At 42.8% G+C, this 20,537-nt stretch overlaps 1 protein-coding gene across 3 annotated transcripts in view; it reads left to right on the forward strand.

Annotated features, from left to right (window-relative positions):
* Nucleotides 1-16,621, forward strand: part of pde1a (phosphodiesterase 1A, calmodulin-dependent) — a 77,575-nt gene extending 60,954 nt beyond the window's left edge. For 2 of the 3 annotated variants that reach the window (XM_036959123.2, XM_036959122.2), the window contains 12 exons: nt 3,016-3,198; nt 6,205-6,271; nt 6,856-6,972; nt 9,348-9,488; nt 9,606-9,706; nt 10,490-10,615; nt 13,786-13,887; nt 14,231-14,351; nt 14,625-14,706; nt 14,970-15,090; nt 15,411-15,604; nt 15,781-16,621. In XM_036959123.2, the coding sequence (XP_036815018.1) occupies nt 3,071-3,198; nt 6,205-6,271; nt 6,856-6,972; nt 9,348-9,488; nt 9,606-9,706; nt 10,490-10,615; nt 13,786-13,887; nt 14,231-14,351; nt 14,625-14,706; nt 14,970-15,090; nt 15,411-15,604; nt 15,781-16,079 (1,599 nt within the window). In that variant the 5' untranslated portion in view covers nt 3,016-3,070 and the 3' untranslated portion in view covers nt 16,080-16,621. The remainder of the gene's footprint in view (nt 1-3,015; nt 3,199-6,204; nt 6,272-6,855; nt 6,973-9,347; nt 9,489-9,605; nt 9,707-10,489; nt 10,616-13,785; nt 13,888-14,230; nt 14,352-14,624; nt 14,707-14,969; nt 15,091-15,410; nt 15,605-15,780) is intronic. The other variant, XM_090215937.1, reaches the window with a different exon arrangement.
* The last annotated feature ends 3,916 nt before the right edge of the window (nt 16,622-20,537 follow it).

Genomic DNA, 20,537 nt, shown 5'->3' on the forward strand with positions numbered 1-20,537 from the left:
GAACTTTTCTGGATTTATTTCTATGTATTTTTATTATTTTTACTACTCTCTAGGGATGTTATTATTGCTTGGATAACCTTATTTACCATTATGTATTCATTATTTGGGAGGTATAGTATGGTAGGGTTATGAGGTATAGTATGGTAGGGTTATGAGGTATAGTATGGTAGGGTTATGAGGTATAGTATGGTAGGGTTATGAGGTATAGTATGGTAGGGTTGTGAGGTATAGTATGGTAGGGTTATGAGGTATAGTATGGTAGGGTTATGAGGTATAGTATGGTAGGGTTGTGAGGTATAGTATGGTAGGGTTATGAGGTATAGTATGGTAGGGTTATGAGGTATAGTATGGTAGGGTTATGAGGTATGGTAGGGTATGAGGTATAGTATGGTAGGGTTATGAGGTATAGTATGGTAGGGTTGTGAGGTATAGTATGGTAGGGTTATGAGGTATAGTATGGTAGGGTTATGAGGTATAGTATGGTAGGGTTATGAGGTATAGTATGGTAGGGTTATGAGGTATAGTATGGTAGGGTTATGAGGTATAGTATGGTAGGGTTATGAGGTATGGTAGGGTTATGAGGTATAGTATGGTAGGGTTATGAGGTATAGTATGGTAGGGTTATGAGGTATAGTATGGTAGGGTTATGAGGTATAGTATGGTAGGGTTATGAGGTATAGTATGGTAGGGTTATGAGGTATAGTATGGTAGGGTTATGAGGTATAGTATGGTAGGGTTGTGAGGTATAGTATGGTAGGGTTATGAGGTATAGTATAGTAGGGTTGTGAGGTATAGTATGGTAGGGTTATGAGGTATAGTATGGTAGGGTTATGAGGTATAGTATGGTAGGGTTATGAGGTATAGTATGGTAGGGTTATGAGGTATAATATGGTAGGGTTATGAGGTATAGTATGGTAGGGTTGTGAGGTATAGTATGGTAGGGTTATGAGGTATAGTATGGTAGGGTTGTGAGGTATAGTATGGTAGGGTTATGAGGTATGGTAGGGTATGAGGTATAGTATGGTAGGGTTATGAGGTATAGTATGGTAGGGTTATGAGGTATGGTAGGGTATGAGGTATAGTATGGTAGGGTTATGAGGTATAGTATGGTAGGGTTATGAGGTATAGTATGGTAGGGTTGTGAGGTATAGTATGATAGGGTTATGAGGTATAGTATGGTAGGGTTATGAGGTATAGTATGGTAGGGTTATGAGGTATAGTATGGTAGGGTTATGAGGTATAGTATGGTAGGGTTATGAGGTATAATATGGTAGGGTTATGAGGTATAGTATGGTAGGGTTATGAGGTATAGTATGGTAGGGTTGTGAGGTATAGTATGGTAGGGTTATGAGGTATAGTATGGTAGGGTTATGAGGTATAGTATAGTAGGGTTGTGAGGTATAGTATGGTAGGGTTATGAGGTATAGTATGGTAGGGTTATGAGGTATAGTATGGTAGGGTTGTGAGGTATAGTATGATAGGGTTATGAGGTATAGTATGGTAGGGTTATGAGGTATAGTATGGTAGGGTTATGAGGTATAGTATGGTAGGGTTATGAGGTATAGTATGGTAGGGTTATGAGGTATAGTATGGTAGGGTTGTGAGGTATAGTATGATAGGGTTATGAGGTATAGTATGGTAGGGTTATGAGGTATAGTATGGTAGGGTTATGAGGTATAGTATGGTAGGGTTATGAGGTATAGTATGGTAGGGTTATGAGGTATAATATGGTAGGGTTATGAGGTATAGTATGGTAGGGTTGTGAGGTATAGTATGGTAGGGTTATGAGGTATAGTATGGTAGGGTTGTGAGGTATAGTATGGTAGGGTTATGAGGTATGGTAGGGTATGAGGTATAGTATGGTAGGGTTATGAGGTATAGTATGGTAGGGTTATGAGGTATGGTAGGGTATGAGGTATAGTATGGTAGGGTTATGAGGTATAGTATGGTAGGGTTATGAGGTATAGTATGGTAGGGTTGTGAGGTATAGTATGATAGGGTTATGAGGTATAGTATGGTAGGGTTATGAGGTATAGTATGGTAGGGTTATGAGGTATAGTATGGTAGGGTTATGAGGTATAGTATGGTAGGGTTATGAGGTATAATATGGTAGGGTTATGAGGTATAGTATGGTAGGGTTGTGAGGTATAGTATGGTAGGGTTATGAGGTATAGTATGGTAGGGTTGTGAGGTATAGTATGGTAGGGTTATGAGGTATGGTAGGGTATGAGGTATAGTATGGTAGGGTTATGAGGTATAGTATGGTAGGGTTATGAGGTATGGTAGGGTATGAGGTATAGTATGGTAGGGTTATGAGGTATAGTATGGTAGGGTTATGAGGTATAGTATGGTAGGGTTATGAGGTATAGTATGGTAGGGTTATGAGGTATAGTATGGTAGGGTTGTGAGGTATAGTATGGTAGGGTTGTGAGGTATAGTATGGTAGGGTTATGAGGTATAGTATGGTAGGGTTGTGAGGTATAGTATGGTAGGGTTATGAGGTATGGTAGGGTATGAGGTATAGTATGGTAGGGTTATGAGGTATAGTATGGTAGGGTTATGAGGTATAGTATGGTAGGGTTATGAGGTATAGTATGGTAGGGTTATGAGGTATAGTATGGTAGGGTTGTGAGGTATAGTATGGTAGGGTTATGAGGTATAGTATGGTAGGGTTGTGAGGTATAGTATGGTAGGGTTATGAGGTATAGTATGGTAGGATTGTGAGGTATAGTATGGTAGGGTTGTGAGGTATAGTATGGTAGGGTTATGAGGTATAGTATGGTAGGGTTGTGAGGTATAGTATGGTAGGGTTGTGAGGTATAGTATGGTAGGGTTATGAGGTATAGTATGGTAGGGTTATGAGGTATAGTATGGTAGGGTTGTGAGGTATAGTATGGTAGGGTTATGAGGTATAGTATGGTAGGGTTGTGAGGTATAGTATGGTGCTGATACATTTGTGTAATGTGTATTCTATGTGAGCCGGAGTGTGACTGTCCCTTGATGTCCCCCTACCAGGCGTCTTCTGGACACTGAGGATGAGCTCAGTGACATCCAGGCGGACTCTGTGCCCATGGAGGTGCGTGATTGGCTGGCCTCAACCTTCACCAGGAAGATGGGCGTGGTCAGGAGACGACCCGAGGAGAAACCACGGTTCAGGAGCATCGTCCATGCCGTGCAGGCTGGCATCTTCGTCGAGAGGTACACGCACACGCACACATGCACACACACACACACACACTATTTTTTGTTGAGAGATTGTACTTTCATGAGGCATGGGGAAATAACCCTATAAGAGAATTATAGTAGGCTATTGATATTGATAAGTATGCAGAGACATGTACAGATAAGTACAAAAACAACATACCATCAGACCATCAACACTTATTCCAAGCTCCTATGAATTACTTCAGAGGTAGTGTTGTTTCTTAAAAGGAAAACACAACTGTCAATAGAAAATGATTATTATTCAAAACCTGGGCACAAACAGACATGGTGGCTTTCAGTTGTGGTGTTGCTCTTAGAAGTAAAGAACAACAGACATTCTGCCAGTAATAGAAATGGACATTAGTGAAATGTGCGTACAATTTCTTGAGCATAATTGCCTACTTACATTGGGCACCAACATGAATATGTAAACATAATATTCAGCAACGCGTCTCAATCTCCCCGAGCTGCTCGTAGGGCCTGTGTCTCACTCTTATTCCCATGGCAACTACTAGGCTATTTCAGTGTGCCATAGACACCTGTTGGAAACAATCCTCTACATCTTTATTTCCTGAAGCTGAATATTACAAAATGAAAGGCACAATGCAGGTATTTGAGATTTCATGCTCGGTTCGACAGTTTTTATTTCTTAGTTTATTTCTCAAATTCGTCAAACTAAATAGGTTAATGTTTAATGTGTTTGATGGGTTCTTCTTTAGTGACCAACAGTATAATTTGAGTTATAAAATGTGTGTTGTAATTCCACATGTTAAGAATGTTGTAAGATCTGTTGTTACAGTTATAAAGTATGTCTGTCAGACAGTGTGATCTCTTCAGCCCAGATTATCCTGTGAAAAACTAACAGGTCTGTGATTACAAACATTCTCAGAGAAGAGGAGAGAGGAGAATACAGTCAAAGCCCAGCCTGCCAGATTCTTCTTCTCTTTTATTAACTACATGTAGGATGAGTTCCAAATTGTACCCTATTCCCTCTATAGTGCACAACTTTTGACCATTACCCGTAGAGAATAGTGTGCTATTTGGGACGCAGCCCTCTTCTCTTAAATTAGCTAGACACTTGAAGAACAGAGTGAACTTGGCTGGATTCCGACATGTCACACCTTTCTTTGTTGTGTTTCCACAGCCCAGTCTTTCTTTGTTGCTGTTTCCACAGCCCAGTCTTTCTTTGTTGCTGTTTCCACAGCCCAGTCTTTCTTTGTAGCTGTTTCCACAGCCCAGTCATTCTTTGTTGCTGTTTCCACAGCCCAGTCATTCTTTGTTGCTGTTTCCACAGCCCAGTCTTTCTTTGTTGCTGTTTCCACAGCCCAGTCTTTCTTTGTAGCTGTTTCCACAGCCCAGTCATTCTTTGTTGCTGTTTCCACAGCCCAGTCTTTCTTTGTAGCTGTTTCCACAGCCCAGTCTTTCTTTGTTGCTGTTGCCACAGCCCAGTCTTTCTTTGTTGCTGTTTCCACAGCCCAGTCTTTCTTTGTAGCTGTTTCCACAGCCCAGTCATTCTTTGTTGCTGTTTCCACAGCCCAGTCTTTCTTTGTTGTGTTTCCACAGCCCAGTCTTTCTTTGTTGCTGTTTCCACAGCCCAGTCTTTCTTTGTTGTGTTTCCACAGCCCAGTCTTTCTTTGTTGCTGTTTCCACAGCCCAGTCTTTCTTTGTTGTGTTTCCACAGCCCAGTCTTTCTTTGTTGCTGTTGCCACAGCCCAGTCTTTCTTTGTTGCTGTTTCCACAGCCCAGTCTTTCTTTGTTGCTGTTGCCACAGCCCAGTCTTTCTTTGTTGCTGTTTCCACAGCCCAGTCTTTCTTTGTTACTGTTTCCACAGCCTAGTCTTTCTTTGTTGTGTTTCCACAGCCCAGTCTTTCTTTGTTGCTGTTTCCACAGCCCAGTCTTTCTTTGTTGCTGTTGCCACAGCCCAGTCTTTCTTTGTTGTGTTTCCACAGCCCAGTCTTTCTTTGTTGTGTTTCCACAGCCCAGTCTTTCTTTGTTGCTGTTTCCACAGCCCAGTCTTTCTTTGTTGCTGTTTCCACAGCCCAGTCTTTCTTTGTTGCTGTTTCCACAGCCCAGTCTTTCTTTGTTGCTGTTGCCACAGCCCAGTCTTTCTTTGTTGCTGTTGCCACAGCCCAGTCTTTCTTTGTTGCTGTTTCCACAGCCCAGTCTTTCTTTGTTGCTGTTGCCACAGCCCAGTCTTTCTTTGTTGCTGTTTCCACAGCCCAGTCTTTCTTTGTTGCTGTTGCCACAGCCCAGTCTTTCTTTGTTGCTGTTGCCACAGCCCAGTCTTTCTTTGTTGCTGTTGCCACAGCCCAGTCTTTCTTTGTTGCTGTTGCCACAGCCCAGTCTTTCTTTGTTGCTGTTTCCACAGCCCAGTCTTTCTTTGTTACTGTTTCCACAGCCTAGTCTTTCTTTGTTGTGTTTCCACAGCCCAGTCATTCTTTGTTGTGTTTCCACAGCCCAGTCTTTCTTTGTTGTGTTTCCACAGCCCAGTCTTTCTTTGTTGTGTTTCCACAGTCCAGTCTTTCTTTGTTGTGTTTCCACAGCCCAGTCTTTCTTTGGCCTTATTTAACAGTTCTGTCTCATCCCACCCCGCACCCCTTTCAACACCCAGCCTTTGGCCGGTCCAAAAGTATTTTATCTACAAAGAATGCCTTCTCAAAAGCCTTGCTGCCTTTTAGTTTAAAAAAAAAATGTAATTACTGTTGCTCCCACCATTACTGGTTATTGTTGAAAACGGAGGTATTGTGTCTTTATGACACTGCAGCATTTTGATACCATAAAAGGATGTATACAATTGAAATCATCAGCCGCTGTTTGTTGTCCCTGTGTTTTCTATGTGTACAAAGTACATGTACACGAGCTGCCACAGCAGGCAAAACTGACTTTAAATTAAATCATTACAACCACTAATTATTCTAGCATTATTTCAACCCATTTTGCCCACTGGGCATATTGCAATTATTTTGTCTAACTACCTAATGATTGTGTATCTGTCTTCAGGATGTACAGACGGACGTCTAACATGGCTGGGCTGACGTACCCTCCAGCTGCCATCGCTGTTTTGAAGGTGCTTGATACTGTACATCATATTACCATTACTATGCCTACTATACAGTAGGGTAGGCAGCTAGAATTCAGCCTGATTTTTGTCAGAGCAGATTGTCGTGGGCTGAAGTATCATTTTAATTAAATGTTTAACACTACAAATTTAGCACGAGTATGCTCAAAAAGAGATTGAGTCTTAAAATATTATAATAACAATCACTTCATACTTTGATTACGCTGAGACATGATCACGTCTTTCTTTTTACATGTGGGTATATTTGGGAACGGATTTCAATCAATTACAATGATTTTAGCTGAATTCCTCGTGATTTTATATACTTTTTTGAGATGGGAATGATGCCATTTTAAAACATTACAGGGATAATAAACTGTGTCATATCATTCATAATGATACAGAATACAGGCTTTATTACAGCTGTACAATATATACCTGACTTTATCATAACATCATCCTATTCTGAAATCCATAGAGAGGATAAAATGTGTTATTGTGTGTAAGTAATATGTTTTATTTTATAGTACCCAATGTATGTTGTATTTAATTATGTGCTGTCATCATCCCTACCATCATCTGATTGTTTCCAGGATGTAGATAAATGGGCCTTTGATGTGTTTGCCCTCCACGAGGCCAGCAGTGAACACGCATTGAAGTTCCTGGTGTACGAACTGCTCACCCGCTATGATCTGATCAACCGCTTCAGGGTTAGTCTTTCTTCAGTCTCTCTCTTGATCGTTAACGTCAGGGTCTGTGTGTGTGAGTACATCTATCTGTGTGTGTGTGAGTGCATCTATCTCTCTGTGTGTGAGTGCATCTATCTCTCTGTGTGTGAGTGCATCTATCTCTGTGTGTGAGTGCATCTATCTCTGTGTGTGTGAGTGCATCTATCTCTGTGTGTGTGAGTGCATCTATCTCTGTGTTTGAGTGCATCTATCTCTGTGTGTGAGTACATCTATCTATGTTTGTGAGTACATCTATGTGTGTGAGTGCATCTATCTCTGTGTGTGAGTGCATCTATCTATGTGTGTGAGTACATCTATCTGTGTGTGTGAGTAATTGAACAGAGGTTTTGTAAACTTTTAAACCAGTAATTCTGAAAGTAGCGCTCAAGAGCCAAAAAGGGTCCCTGAAATGTGTGTGTATGTGCGTGTGCGTGTGTGTGTGTGGGTCTGTTTGTGAGTGCATGCATGCGTGGGTATTGTGTGTGTGTGTCTCCCTCTGTCGTCTGTTCTACACCACAGGCCTCTGGGTGCCTCGTGAAGACATCATTTAGCACTCCAACCTCACACTGTTCTGTTCTTTGTCCTCATCTCTTTGTCTGGTTTTAGATGAGAGTTTGTACACGTCCTCTGTTAGATGAGTGGTGAGAATATCACCGACACTTACTGTGCTTTGATCCCAATTTGAGGATAATCTTTTCATTAATATGATCATATGGTTGGACTTTACTTGAACGCTCTGTCATAAGGGCTACATAACACTACATAACACTATATGACATAACTAAGAGCAGGGCCCAGAACACACAGCAGGGTTTGAGGCATGTAGTACTCTTATGTAGCCATAATGTGTTACAGATCATACAACAGTGACCCTCTATTCCAAGTCATATTGTTTGTAGCCCCACCTTGTGAATCCATCAATACCCGACCTATACATATTTACACTTCTGCCACTTCAGCCCTGTCACCTACAGATAGTCACCTATAGATAGGTCGTGTTCCACTGCTCAGACATTGCATGGACTGTGCCGTCGGGCACCAGATTGCTGTAACATATGATGTGGTAAGCTGATATAAAATACCTATCCAGGTGTTGTAAGATATGGCATGTATCAGCAAAAAATGTCTGGGCAGAGGAACAGGACCTTAGTCACCCATAGATAGTCACCTACAGATAGTTGCCTACTATATATATAGTCACCTACAGATAGTCACCCATAGATAGTCGCCTACAGATGGTCATCCATAGATGGTCACCTACAGATAGTTGCCTACTGTATATTGTCACCTACAGATTGTCACCTAATGATAGTCACCCATAGATAGTTGCCTACAAATAGTCACCCAAAGATAGTCGCCTACAGATAGTGGATTTAGGAAGAGCAGTGTTCTGGGCCGTGCTCTGCTCTTAGTCTGATTAAGCAATAGAAGTTAAGCTTGCACACAAGCTACAGTACATGTACACGAAGCTCCCACACGTGTATCTCTTTATCTCTCCAGCTTCATTGTAGAAAAGCTAACTCCCGCACACATAACAATTTGAACAATAAACAACTTGCAGATGTAATACAGTATATTGCAGGAGTGTGCATGAGTTATATTTTCTGTAATGAAGTCGGTGATGTGCGTGATAACATTTGACTTCTGTCTCTCCAGTTGCCTGGAACTCACTGTGTTAGTGGTTGTCTGTGGTGAAACTGGCCCTCCATGACCCAGCACAGAGCCAATCACCTTCTAGTTGTTCATCTAGCTGAAACTTTGAGCCTCCCTGTTCTAACCCAGATACCAGTGTCTTAACCTCTCTGTTCTAACCCAGATAGAAGTGTCTTAACCTCCCTGTTCTAACCCAGATACCAGTGTCATCTCTGGTGTCTTAACCTCTCTGTTCTAACCCAGATACCAGTGTCATCTCTGGTATCATAGCCTCCCTGTTCTAACCCAGATACCAGTGTTTTAACCTCTCTGTTCTAACCCAGATACCAGTGTCTTAACCTCTCTGTTCTAACCCAGATAGAAGTGTCTTAACCTCCCTGTTCTAACCCAGATACCAGTGTCATCTCTGGTGTCTTAACCTCTCTGTTCTAACCCAGATACCAGTGTCATCTCTGGTGTCATAACCTCCTTGTTCAGATACCAGTGTCATCTTTTTTAATTTTTTTTTTTTTTTTTAACTAGGCAAGTCAGTTAATAACTAATTCTTATTTTCAATGACAGCTTAGAAAAAGTGGGTTAATGGCCTTATTCAGGGGCAGAACGACAGATTTGTACCTTGTCAGCTCAGGGATTTGATCTTGCAACCTTTCGGTTACTAGTCTAATACTCTAACCACCTGTCTTAACCTCCCTGTTCTTCCCCAGATTCCAGTTTCATCTCTGGTGACCTTCGTAGAGGCTCTAGAGGTGGGCTACAGCAAACACAGAAACCCCTACCACAACCTCATCCACGCTGCTGACGTCACACAGACAGCACACTATCTGATGCTCCACACTGGCATTATGGTGAGAATTATCCCCCAGCATCATACACAAATCAAAGGACAGGTTCTGATTATGTTTCTTGTTACCATCTCTCTCTCTCTCTCTCTCTCTCTCTCGCTCTCACTCTCCCGCTCTCAGCACTGGCTCACTGAACTGGACATTCTAGCCATGGTGTTTGCTGCAGCTATCCATGACTTTGAACACACTGGGACAACCAACAACTTTCACATTCAGACCAGGTGAGTGTGTCCGTATTCTTCAGTCAGTAGATGTTTTAATTCCTAAGCCACTGTACCACTGATAGTAATCGACCTAAGAGACTGATTGATGACTCATCGATAATTATTTATTGCCATTTCCATTCATTCCATCCTATCAATACCAATGTTAAACTGAAGATGTCCTTGTATTGTACTTTTAGTACACCACTTGCCTCCCAGAGAGACAGACAGTGCAGTCAGTCTGACCCTGACTAATGAATGCCAATGGAGCCTGAAGAAAGGAACATGGCTGTATAAAGAACCCATTTAAACAACCCATTAAAGTGAAGTGCACAATAAGAATAATTAATATTGCCTCACTGACCTCAGTGATAACAAGGGATCGCAACGAAAGAGAGACAGAGTGAGAATGTGTGAGAAAGGGAGAGAGATTAAACCCTTCACTTAGTTGAAACCTCTGCATGGCTTTCTAGTCTAATAACATAGATCAGAAAGGCCTCTGGCCCTTTAGACATGAGGGTTGTTGTGTTGAGATGGAATATGAAGGTATTGTTCAAACTCCCCTTCTGTGATTATGTGTTCTAAAATCGCTACCATCTCGAGTCGCTACCTTCGCTTTCGTAATCACTATCGTCGTTTCAAAACTGGTCGGAATGAGTTCCGCTTCAACCAGTTTTGCCCACTGGGGTAGTGTTTCCATACAAGTTGGCTACCTGGTAAAGTTATCCAGTCTGGGAAGCCCCATGTGGCACAATGAATAATCACACCTTCTCTTCCTTCTTCTTCTCTTCCTCTCTCCAGGTCAGAGGTGGCCATCCTGTACAATGACCGGTCAGTCCTGGAGAACCACCATGTCAGTGCTGCCTATAGACTTATGCAAGAAGATGAGATGAACATACTGGTCAACCTGTCAAAAGATGACTGGCGGTGAGTTAAGAAAGACTCCTCAGATTCTCAAGCTTTGGGGTTTTAGGCTGGATATCTGTAAAGCACTTAGTGACAACTGCGGATGTAAAAAAGGCTTTATAAAATGCATTTGATGAATTGATTGAGATCAACACTTCAAAGAACGAAGGGGCAAGAACTGTAACATAACCTGGATACTTGCCTTGATTCTAGGTTTGGATACGAATGTGGTGTGGTGTATTTCAATGCAAGACTATTATATAACCTGGATGACAGAGTCAATATGTTACATTCAATCCATCAATCAATCAAACTACATAACCAAAAGTATGTGGACATCTACTCATCTCATTCCAAAATCATAGGCATTAATGTGGAGTTGGTCCCCTTATTGCTGCTATAACAGCCTCCACTCTTCTGGGAAGGCTTTTCACTAGATGTTGGAACATTGCTGCAGGGACTTTATTCCATTCAGCCACACAAGCATTAGTGAGGTCAGGCACTGATGTTGAGCGATTAGGCCTGGCTCACAATTCCAATTCATCCTAAAGGTGTTCAATGGGGCTGAGGTCAGGGCTCTGTTCAGGCCAGTGAAGATCTCGACAAACCATTTCTGTATGGACCTCACTTTGTGCACAGGGGTATTGTCATGCTGAAACAGGAAAGGGCTTTCCCTAAACTGTTGCCACAATGTTGGAGGCACAGAATTGACTACAATGTCATTGTATGCTGTAGCATTGAGAGTTTCCTTCGCTGGAACTAAGGGGCCTGGCCTGAACCATGAAAAACTGCCCCAGGCCATTATTCCTAATCCACCAAACTTCACAGTTGGTACAATGCGTTCAGGGAGGTACAGATGCTAAATATTTTGTTTTATGAAACAAACAGGAAACAGCACAAAAAAAGAGCATGTATAACTATTCACCCCCCAAAGTCAACACTTTGTGGAGCTACCATTTGTAGCAATTAAAGCTGCAACACTCTTGGGGTATGTCTCTATAAAGTCATACCACAGATTCTCAATTGGATTGAGGTCTGGGCTTTGACTAGGCCATTCCAAGACATTTAAATGTTTCCCCTTAAACCACTCAAGTGTTGCTTTAGCAGTGTGCTTACGGTCATTGTCCTGCTGGAAGGTGAACCTCCGTCCCAGTCTCAAATTTCTGGAAGACTGAAACAGGTTTCCTGACCAGTTTCCCAGTCCAAGCCGATGAAAAACATCCCCACCCATCATTCACTGCGGGGATGGTGTTCTCAGGGTGATGGGAGGTGTTGGGTTTGTGCCAGATGCGTTTTCCTTGATGGCCAAAAAGCTACATTTGACCAGAGTACCTTCTTCCATATTGTTTGGGGAGTCTCCTACATGCCTTTTGGCGAACACCAAATGTGTTTTGTTATTTTTTTCTTTAAGCAATGGCTTTTTTTCTGGCCACTCTTCCATAAAGCCCAGCTCTGTGTAGTGTACAGTTTAAAGTGGTCCTATGGACAGATACTCCAATCTCCGCTGTGGAGCTTTGCAGCTCCTTCAGGGTTATCTTTGGTCTCTTTATTGCCTCTCTGATGAATGCCCTACTTGCCTGGTCCATGAGTTTTGGTGGGCGGCCCTCTCTTGACAGGTTTGTTGTGGCCATATTCTTTCAATTTTTTTCAGAATTTAATTAATGGTCCCCCATGGGATGTTCATCTGTACTTCTCCACAACTTTGTCCCTGACCTGTTTGTAGCGCTCCTTGGTCTTCATGGTGCCGCTTGCTTGGTGGTGCCACTTGCTAAGTGGTGTTGCAGACTCTGGGGCCTTTCAGAACAGGTGTATATATACTGAGACCATGTGACACTAAGATTGCACACAGGTGGACTTTATTTAACTAATTATACGACTTCTGAATGTAATTGATTGCACCAGATCTTATTTAGGGGCTTCATAGCAAAGGGGGTGAATACATACAGTACATGCACCCCTTTTCCATTATTTTTTTTATTTCACTTCACCAATTTGGACTATTTTGTGTATGTCCATTACATAAATACATTTAAATGACAGGTTGTAATGCAACAAAATAGGAAAAACGCCAAGGGGGATGAATACTTTTTCAAGGCATTTTAGTGTTCTCCTGGCATCCGCCAAACCCAGTTTAGTCTGTCGGACTGCAAGATGGTGAAGCGTGATTCATCACTCCAGGGAACGCGTTTCCACTGCTCCAGAGTCCAATGTTGGCGAGCTTTACACCCCCAACGCTTGGCTGCTCGGCCATGGAAACCCATTTCACGAAGCTCCCGACGAACAGTTTTTGTGCTGACGTTGTTTCCATAGGCAGTTTAGAACTCGGTAGTAAACGTTGCAACCGAGGACAGACGATTTTTACGCACTACGCGCTTCAGAACTCAGCGACCCCATTCTGTGAGCTTTGTGGTCTACCACTTCGCGGCTGAGCCGTTGTTGCTCCTAGAAGTTTTCACTTCACATTAACAGCACTTACAGTTGACCGGGGCAGCTCTAGCAGGGCAGACATTTGACGAACTGACTTGTTGGAAAGGTGGCATCCTATGACTGTGCCATGTTGAAAGTCACTGAGCTCTTCAGTAAGCCCATTCTACTGCCAATGTTTGTCTATGGAGATTGCATGGCTGTGTGTTCAATTGTGTACACCTGTCAGCAACAGTTGTGGCTGAAATAGCAGAATCCACACATTTTAAGGGGTGTCCACATACCTTTGTATAGATACTGTATTTATAAAGCCCTTTTAACATCAGCAGTTGTCACAAAGTGCTTATACAGAAACCCAGCCTAAAACACCAATGAGCAAGCGATGCAAATGTAGAAGCATGGTGGCTAGGAAAAACAGGAACCTAGGAAGAAACCTGGAGAGAAACCAGGCTCTAAGGGGTGGTCAGTCATCTTCTGGCTGTGATTCAGTGATTATGGAACGTTCCACAGCTCACTCCGATCAGTAGGTACTGTATAGAAATGCTATGCTAATGACTGGGGTTTGTCGTGAAGAAGCGGTGCTAGACATCACACTGTGTTCTTGTCCTTGAGAATCTAAGAACAGCTGGAGTGGCTAGGTGGAAACTGACCCTGTTCTCCTGTGTTTGTTTCCAGAGAGCTACGGATCCTGATGATTGAGATAGTAATAAGTACAGACATGCCCTGCCATTTCTCTTTCACCTAACTCTAACCTGTCTGTCTGTCAGAGAACTGCGGACTCTGGTGATTGAGATGGTGATGAGTACAGACATGTCCTGCCATTTCCAGCAGATCAAAACCATGAGGAACGCCCTGCAGCAGCCCGAGGGGTGAGTGGACTGCCTCTGGACCCTGACCTATGACCCCTGAACCCTTAGCCCCCACCGCTAAACCCTAACGTCTAACCTATAGCCCCAGCTCTCTGGACCATGCCTTTCATCTTGATCCTTTATGTGTCCCTGTATGATATCTGTGTGTGTGTGTGCGCCCGTCCGCCCGTCCGTCTGTCCGTCTGTCTGTCTTGAGTGTATCTGATGTACTGTTGTCTGTGTGGTTGATTGACCGAGTAGACCAGGCTAAAGCCCTACTGTATCTCTGATGCTGTCTGGCTGTCTGTCTTAGTGTATCAGTGTATATGTATTTGTGTTAGATGATGTACTGTTGTTTCTACAGAGTAGACAAGGCTAAAGCCCTATCTCTGATGCTGCATGCAGCTGACATCAGCCACCCAGCCAAGGCCTGGAAGCTGCACTACCGATGGACACAGGCCCTGATGGAGGAGTTCTTCAGACAGGTACAGTACCAACAACGTCCTACCCTACAGTCCCTGACAGATACCATGGGAGAGGGAAACTTGACCACTGTATTATGTATGTATCCTGTATTGCTAAGGATATGGGATACCATTCCAATAGCTTTAGGAATATCTTCACTTGGATCAACTGGATATGTTACATTCAGCATTATGGGTATTGTAGTGAATCATGTTACATTATACAGTAGAGCCGCTCCTGCCATTCTGCATTGATTTGGTTATAAAGGCTGGTATTGTTGTTGTTTCTTACAGGGCGATAAGGAGGTTGAGTTAGGGCTGCCATTCTCCCCTCTGTGTGATCGTAAAGCTACCATGATTGCCCAGTCACAAATAGGTGAGCATCACATCCTGTTATTGACCCCCCTGTGAGCTGTTTCATACAGCTCTCAAGGGTTTGTGTACTCAGACAGGCCATAGCGCAAATGCGCCACCATGTGGACATTTGAGAAATCATCAGATATTTTTCCCTTGCTACGATAAGGCATGGGAATCTTCATTGTCTGTCATCATAAATTACGTTTGCTGTAACATCACACACTGTTTTTTCTCCTGTTTCTCTGAAAAGTACAATCATCAGTTTCTCTGTCTGTCTCCCAGGGTTCATTGACTTCATAGTAGAACCCACATTCTCTGTGTTGGTGGACACGACAGAGAAGATCATTACACCTCTCATAGAGGATACCTTAAAGTCACACGACACTGGTGTCCGCAGGTCAAGGTGAGACACATTCCCATTATTATAAACTCTGGAAAATCCCAGTTTTCCCGGCTCACTTTTCCCAGATTAGCATCTCTGACGTATTCAAAATGCCTACCAGTATCACCAGTACCACTCACACTCAGAATGTATCTGTCTTCTATCTCTATGATCGTTCTACGCTGTGGAATAAGCAACCAAGTATTACTGCAGTGTTTTCTGTTCTATATAATATGTCCATATTTGGACAGCCACACAAAGAGTTGGTGTCATTGTCATTTTGACTTACGGCATGGACATCATTTGACAGAGTTTCTGTTGTAAGTTGCTTGTTGGTTCAGTTTGACAGGTAGTGGGTCAGTGACGGTGGTGGAGTCAGTCCAGAGACACAGTGGTCGAGGGTCCAGCCAGGGGGTTGACCAGGGGCTCACTACAGACTATAGCCTGGCTGGCATTGACCTGAAACGGGTCAGACACACACTGGCAGAGGTCATCCAACACAACAAAGACAGATGGAAGGAGCTCTCTGTACAAGGTATAGTTGTTGTTGTTGTTGTTGTTGTTGTTGCTCTTCTTCCTTTTTTTTCTTTGTCTTCTTCAGTCACCTGAATACCTATCCTTCTTTGTGTTTTATGTTCTTTCCATTGTCAGAAGACTATGACATGACATTACAGGTTCATTTCTGTTGCTTGTGTTATCTCGTTTCTTCAGAGTTGGCGAGGAAAGAGCAAGCTGAGTTGACTTCTGACCCAGAGGAGGAGTCCCTGATGAACACAGAGGTTACGTTGACTCACACCAGCCCTGAGAGACACAGCCAGGAGCTTCAATCAGAGCCCTTCATTGAACTGATGAACAACACAAACACAAACTCCAATAACTCTTCCCAGGAGGACTCAGAGCTGGACCACAGTCCTCACAGGCCTCTGTCACCGTCTGAGGATAAAGAGACAACATCACATGGTTCCATCTCTCCTGAACACCTACCATGGAACGGTAGGAATGCTAGCTAGCGATATGATATGATACGATATACGATATGATATACGATACAATATACGATAGAATGTACAATACAACAATGCAACATAATGTAGTGCAACGTAACATAACGCAACACAACAACATGCAATGCAATACAACACAGCACAATAGCACAGTGAAACCAACAGTCATGCCTTTTAACAATGCTGTTGCCCTGTCAGTAAGCTATAGCTATGTGGTATTTTTCTTGTTTCTATAATTGTGTTGTCAGTTACAGCCATCTGTGACCAAGTGTCGAAGAAATAGATAGCTGCCGAGTGGAGGGTTGTCAAGGTTACAGCTGAGTGACGCTGTGTTGTCATGGTAACTGGTGTTGCTTGCAGGAGAAGGCCCTGAGCCAGTCCTTGAGCATGGGGAGGAGTCTCTTCAGAGCCCTTGATTTTGATAGGCTACCCAACAACACTGCCACTTCCTGATTCAACAGGCATTATATTTGTTTGTTTTTTTATTGTAAATTTGTTCTGATTCATTTTATTGTTATTTATTAAAGATAGGGGTCTTCATGCTCCAAGTGGTTTTTGTCTATTTTCATTCAGTCTTTATGGTCTATTTATCTGTCTATTTTCAATAGCCTAGTAGCCTAGTGGTTAGAGCGTTGGACTAGTAACTGGAAGGTTGCAAGTTCAAAACCCCCGAGCTGACAAGGTACAAATCTGTCGTTCTGCCCCTGTTCCTAGGCCGTCATTGAAAATAAGAATTTGTTCTTAACTGACTTGCCTAGTTAAATAAAGGTAAAAAAAAAAAAAAAAAAAAAAAAAAAAAAAAATTCGGTCTTTTAGATGGGTCTGCACCGTACACACTCACTATATTAGACATCAAGCGTAAGAATAGGACGATCACGATAGTGTTCTCTGTTGATCTGTTGACATACACATATTTTACTCTAGACCAGGCCTGGGCAAAGGCTGGCCCGGGGGCCGTATGCAGCCCGCGACCTGATTCAATACGGGCCGCGGAATCATGCTCAGATCACATAAAGAATTTGTGATAGTAAAGTTTTGAAGAACATATTTGTTGTTCAAATTTAAAGCCCAATGAATACTCGCCTTTTTGTAATGATTTAACTCCCACCGCTTGTGGGACATTTATTTTGAAGGATCGTGTAAATAACAACTGCACGAGGACCGACAGTGACTGACAGGCTGGCACACACATCACAGTTACAAATAGTAGCTAGCTAGAAATTGCGCAAAAATGTGTTTTTCTAAGAAAAGTGTTCCAACAAGAGTGGACATTGAACTATTTCTTTATTGAGGTATCAGGGAAAGCTGTGTGCTTAGTGTGCAAAGAAAACATCGCTGTCTTGAAAGACTACAACTTGCCCCGACACTTCCAGACAAAGCATGCAGAGAAATATAGGAACATGTCTTCTGAGCAGAGGGCAAGTGCATCAAAATAGTTGCTTTCTCAGTTGCAAAAGCAGCAAGGACTTTTCACAAAGCTGCATTCAGCAAATGACGGAATTGTGAGAGCTAGCTACGGACTGTTCCACAAAAATGCTAAACATAGCAAGCCATTCGCAGAGGCCAAATTCATTAAAGAATGTTTAATTGACTCTGCAGCAATACTTTGCCCCCACAAGAAAGAGATGTTTGAAAATGTTTCCCTGTCAAGAAGAACAGTGACACTGCGTGTTGAGGACATCGCAGAGAATATGGAGCAACAGTTGAAAGACAAGGTAAAGGAGTTCACCTATTTCTCCTTGGTCCTGGATGAGAGCAGTGATGTGACATGGTGCAGTTGTTGATATTCTTACGAGGCATAACCCCAGACTACAGAGGAGCTTGCTTCAGTTCAGTCAATGAAGAGCACAACCACAGGGAAAGATTTATTGGAGGAGGTTAATAAGTGTGTGGGACTGAGTTTTGAACTGAGTTTTGAAAAGTTATCCAGTGTGACCACTGATGGGTGCCCAAACTTGACAGGAAAAAACTGGATACAAGATCAAGAATCAAGAGTTGAACCCAGATCAGATTTTTTTCCCTGCATTGCATTATTCATCAGGAGGTGCTCTGTAAATGTTTTCTGAAAATGAGCCATGTTGTGGATACAGTCACTAAAGTGGTAAACTTCATAAGAGCAAAATCTTTAAACCACAGGCAGTTTGTCTCACTGTTGGAAGAAACAGAGTCGGGTCATGCAGATCTCCCCTACCACACAAACGTGATGTCGTGTCTTTGGCATCATTAAAGTGAAGACTGTTATTTTATCAAATCAATTCTCTGTAATTATTATTACGTGATTAAACTAATCATGTAAATGTAATTAACTTGGAAGTCGGGGCACCAAGGAAAATCTTCAGATTACAAAGTTATAATTTTCCTACTATATAACTTCAGATATTTTAATATCTGATCAATTATTCTTTAGCTCACGTTAGTCTCATTCCAAACGTCGTAAATTGTTGGTTATCTGCACGGACCCAGCCTTTACTATGAATCATCCATACATCAATTGTCTTAATCATTCATTTACTAACTAACTAAATAATCACAGAAATGCACAAACAAACAGTAGATATGGTTACAAGGAAATGATAGGGGATGTTCCCTAGTGGGCTCAGCCAACATGACGGCTTGGTGGACAAAGGGAAGAGGGTGTGGACTGAGGAGGGCGGGAATTACAAAAGAGTCACTACACAGTTGATAATTATATTAAATGCTAATCCTTTGCACATGAACGCTCACTCATTCGGGAATAATTGCAATCAATATATATTCACGCCCATTGTGTCGCCTTGGTCTCTGTTGGAATCATCAGTCCTTCTGTTGGAAAGTTCATCCAAGAGTCTCTCTGCTTCCCTGAAGTTTTTCGTGGTTAGAATGGATACTTCAGAGTACCATTCAGAAATGTTCTTATAGATTAGATGTTTTGGCGGCTGTTGGTCTTCTCATCCCATGGTACATAATTTCTAGCTGCAGACTAGTAATTAGTATCTAAGATTTGCTCTTATTCTGTCGGGATCGATAGTCTCAGAGTTGAACCATTTCCACCCATGCAGCCAATGCTCCACGTGGTATGGTTAGGAATTCAACAACCATTGTAACCTTAGCGGACACTGAGGTTTTTGTGGTCTCTACTCAAACCTTCGCCCCCTCAGCTGACCGAGGTACGCATGGTCTGAATAGGATTTCTTCAGGTTGGGGTTTTATTCGGAACAGTAGAAAAGGACTGTCCCATGAGCCAGATGATGTCTGTGCTCATGGGGGTAGGCCAATGAGTTAAACGTTAAAGGGAATACAATTCTCTCACATTAACATCATTACATCATTTCACAAATAGTTTCATCTTTACTCATTTATTTTATACAATAATTAGACGCAAACCTCATAATGGAGGCACCTGTATTAGCAGAGTAATGGTAATGTGGCTGTATTGTCTTTCATGAGGTCACAAACATGAAACAAAATGGATCGGGTTGTAGCTGGATTCTCCACCGACCATTTACACATTCTCCAAAACATGGATATTGTTCAGTTCTCAAGTTCTGTGATGTAGAAGAAGTTCCTTTGTTCTACTGTGAAACTCTCTATATACACTGCTCAAAAAAATAAAGGGAACACTTAAACAACACAATGTAACTCCAAGTCTATCACACTTCTGTGAAATCAAACTGTCCACTTAGGAAGCAACACTGATTGACAATAAATTTAACATGCTGTTGTGTAAATGGAATAGACAACAGGTGGAAATTATAGGCAATTAGCAAGACACCCCCAATAAAGGAGTGGTTCTGCAGGTGGTGACCACAGACCACTTCTCAGTTCCTCTGCTTCCTGGCTGATGTTTTGGTCACTTTTGAATGCTGGCGGTGCTTTCACTCTAGTGGTAGCATGAGACGGAGTCTACAACCCACACAAGTGGCTCAGGTAGTGCAGCTCATCCAGGATGGCACATCAATGCGAGCTGTGGCAAGAAGGTTTGCTGTGTCTGTCAGCGTAGTGTCCAGAGCATGGAGGCGCTACCAGGAGACAGGCCAGTACATCAGGAGACGTGGAGGAGGCCGTAGGAGGGCAACAACCCAGCAGCAGGACCGCTACCTCCGGCTTTGTGCAAGGAGGAGCAGGAGGAGCACTGCCAGAGCCCTGCAAAATGACCTCCAGCAGGCCACAAATGTGCATGTGTCTGCTCAAACGGTCAGAAACAGACTCCATGAGGGTGGTATGAGGGCCCGACGTCCACAGGTGGGGGTTGTGCTTACAGCCCAACACCGTGCAGGAGGTTTTTAATTTACCAGAGAACACCAAGATTGGCAAATTCGCCACTGGCGCCCTGTGCTCTTCACAGATGAAAGCAGGTTCACACTGAGCACATGTGACAGACTGGAGAACGTGGAGAACGTTCTGCTGCCTGCAACATCCTCCAGCATGACCGGTTTGGCGGTGGGTCAGTCATGGTGTGGGGTGGCATTTCTTTGGGGGGCCGCA

This window comes from Oncorhynchus mykiss, chromosome 22 (assembly GCF_057628025.1).
Source record: "Oncorhynchus mykiss isolate SJ-2025 chromosome 22, ASM5762802v1, whole genome shotgun sequence".
In the NCBI taxonomy this organism is placed as follows: Eukaryota; Metazoa; Chordata; class Actinopteri; order Salmoniformes; family Salmonidae; genus Oncorhynchus; species Oncorhynchus mykiss.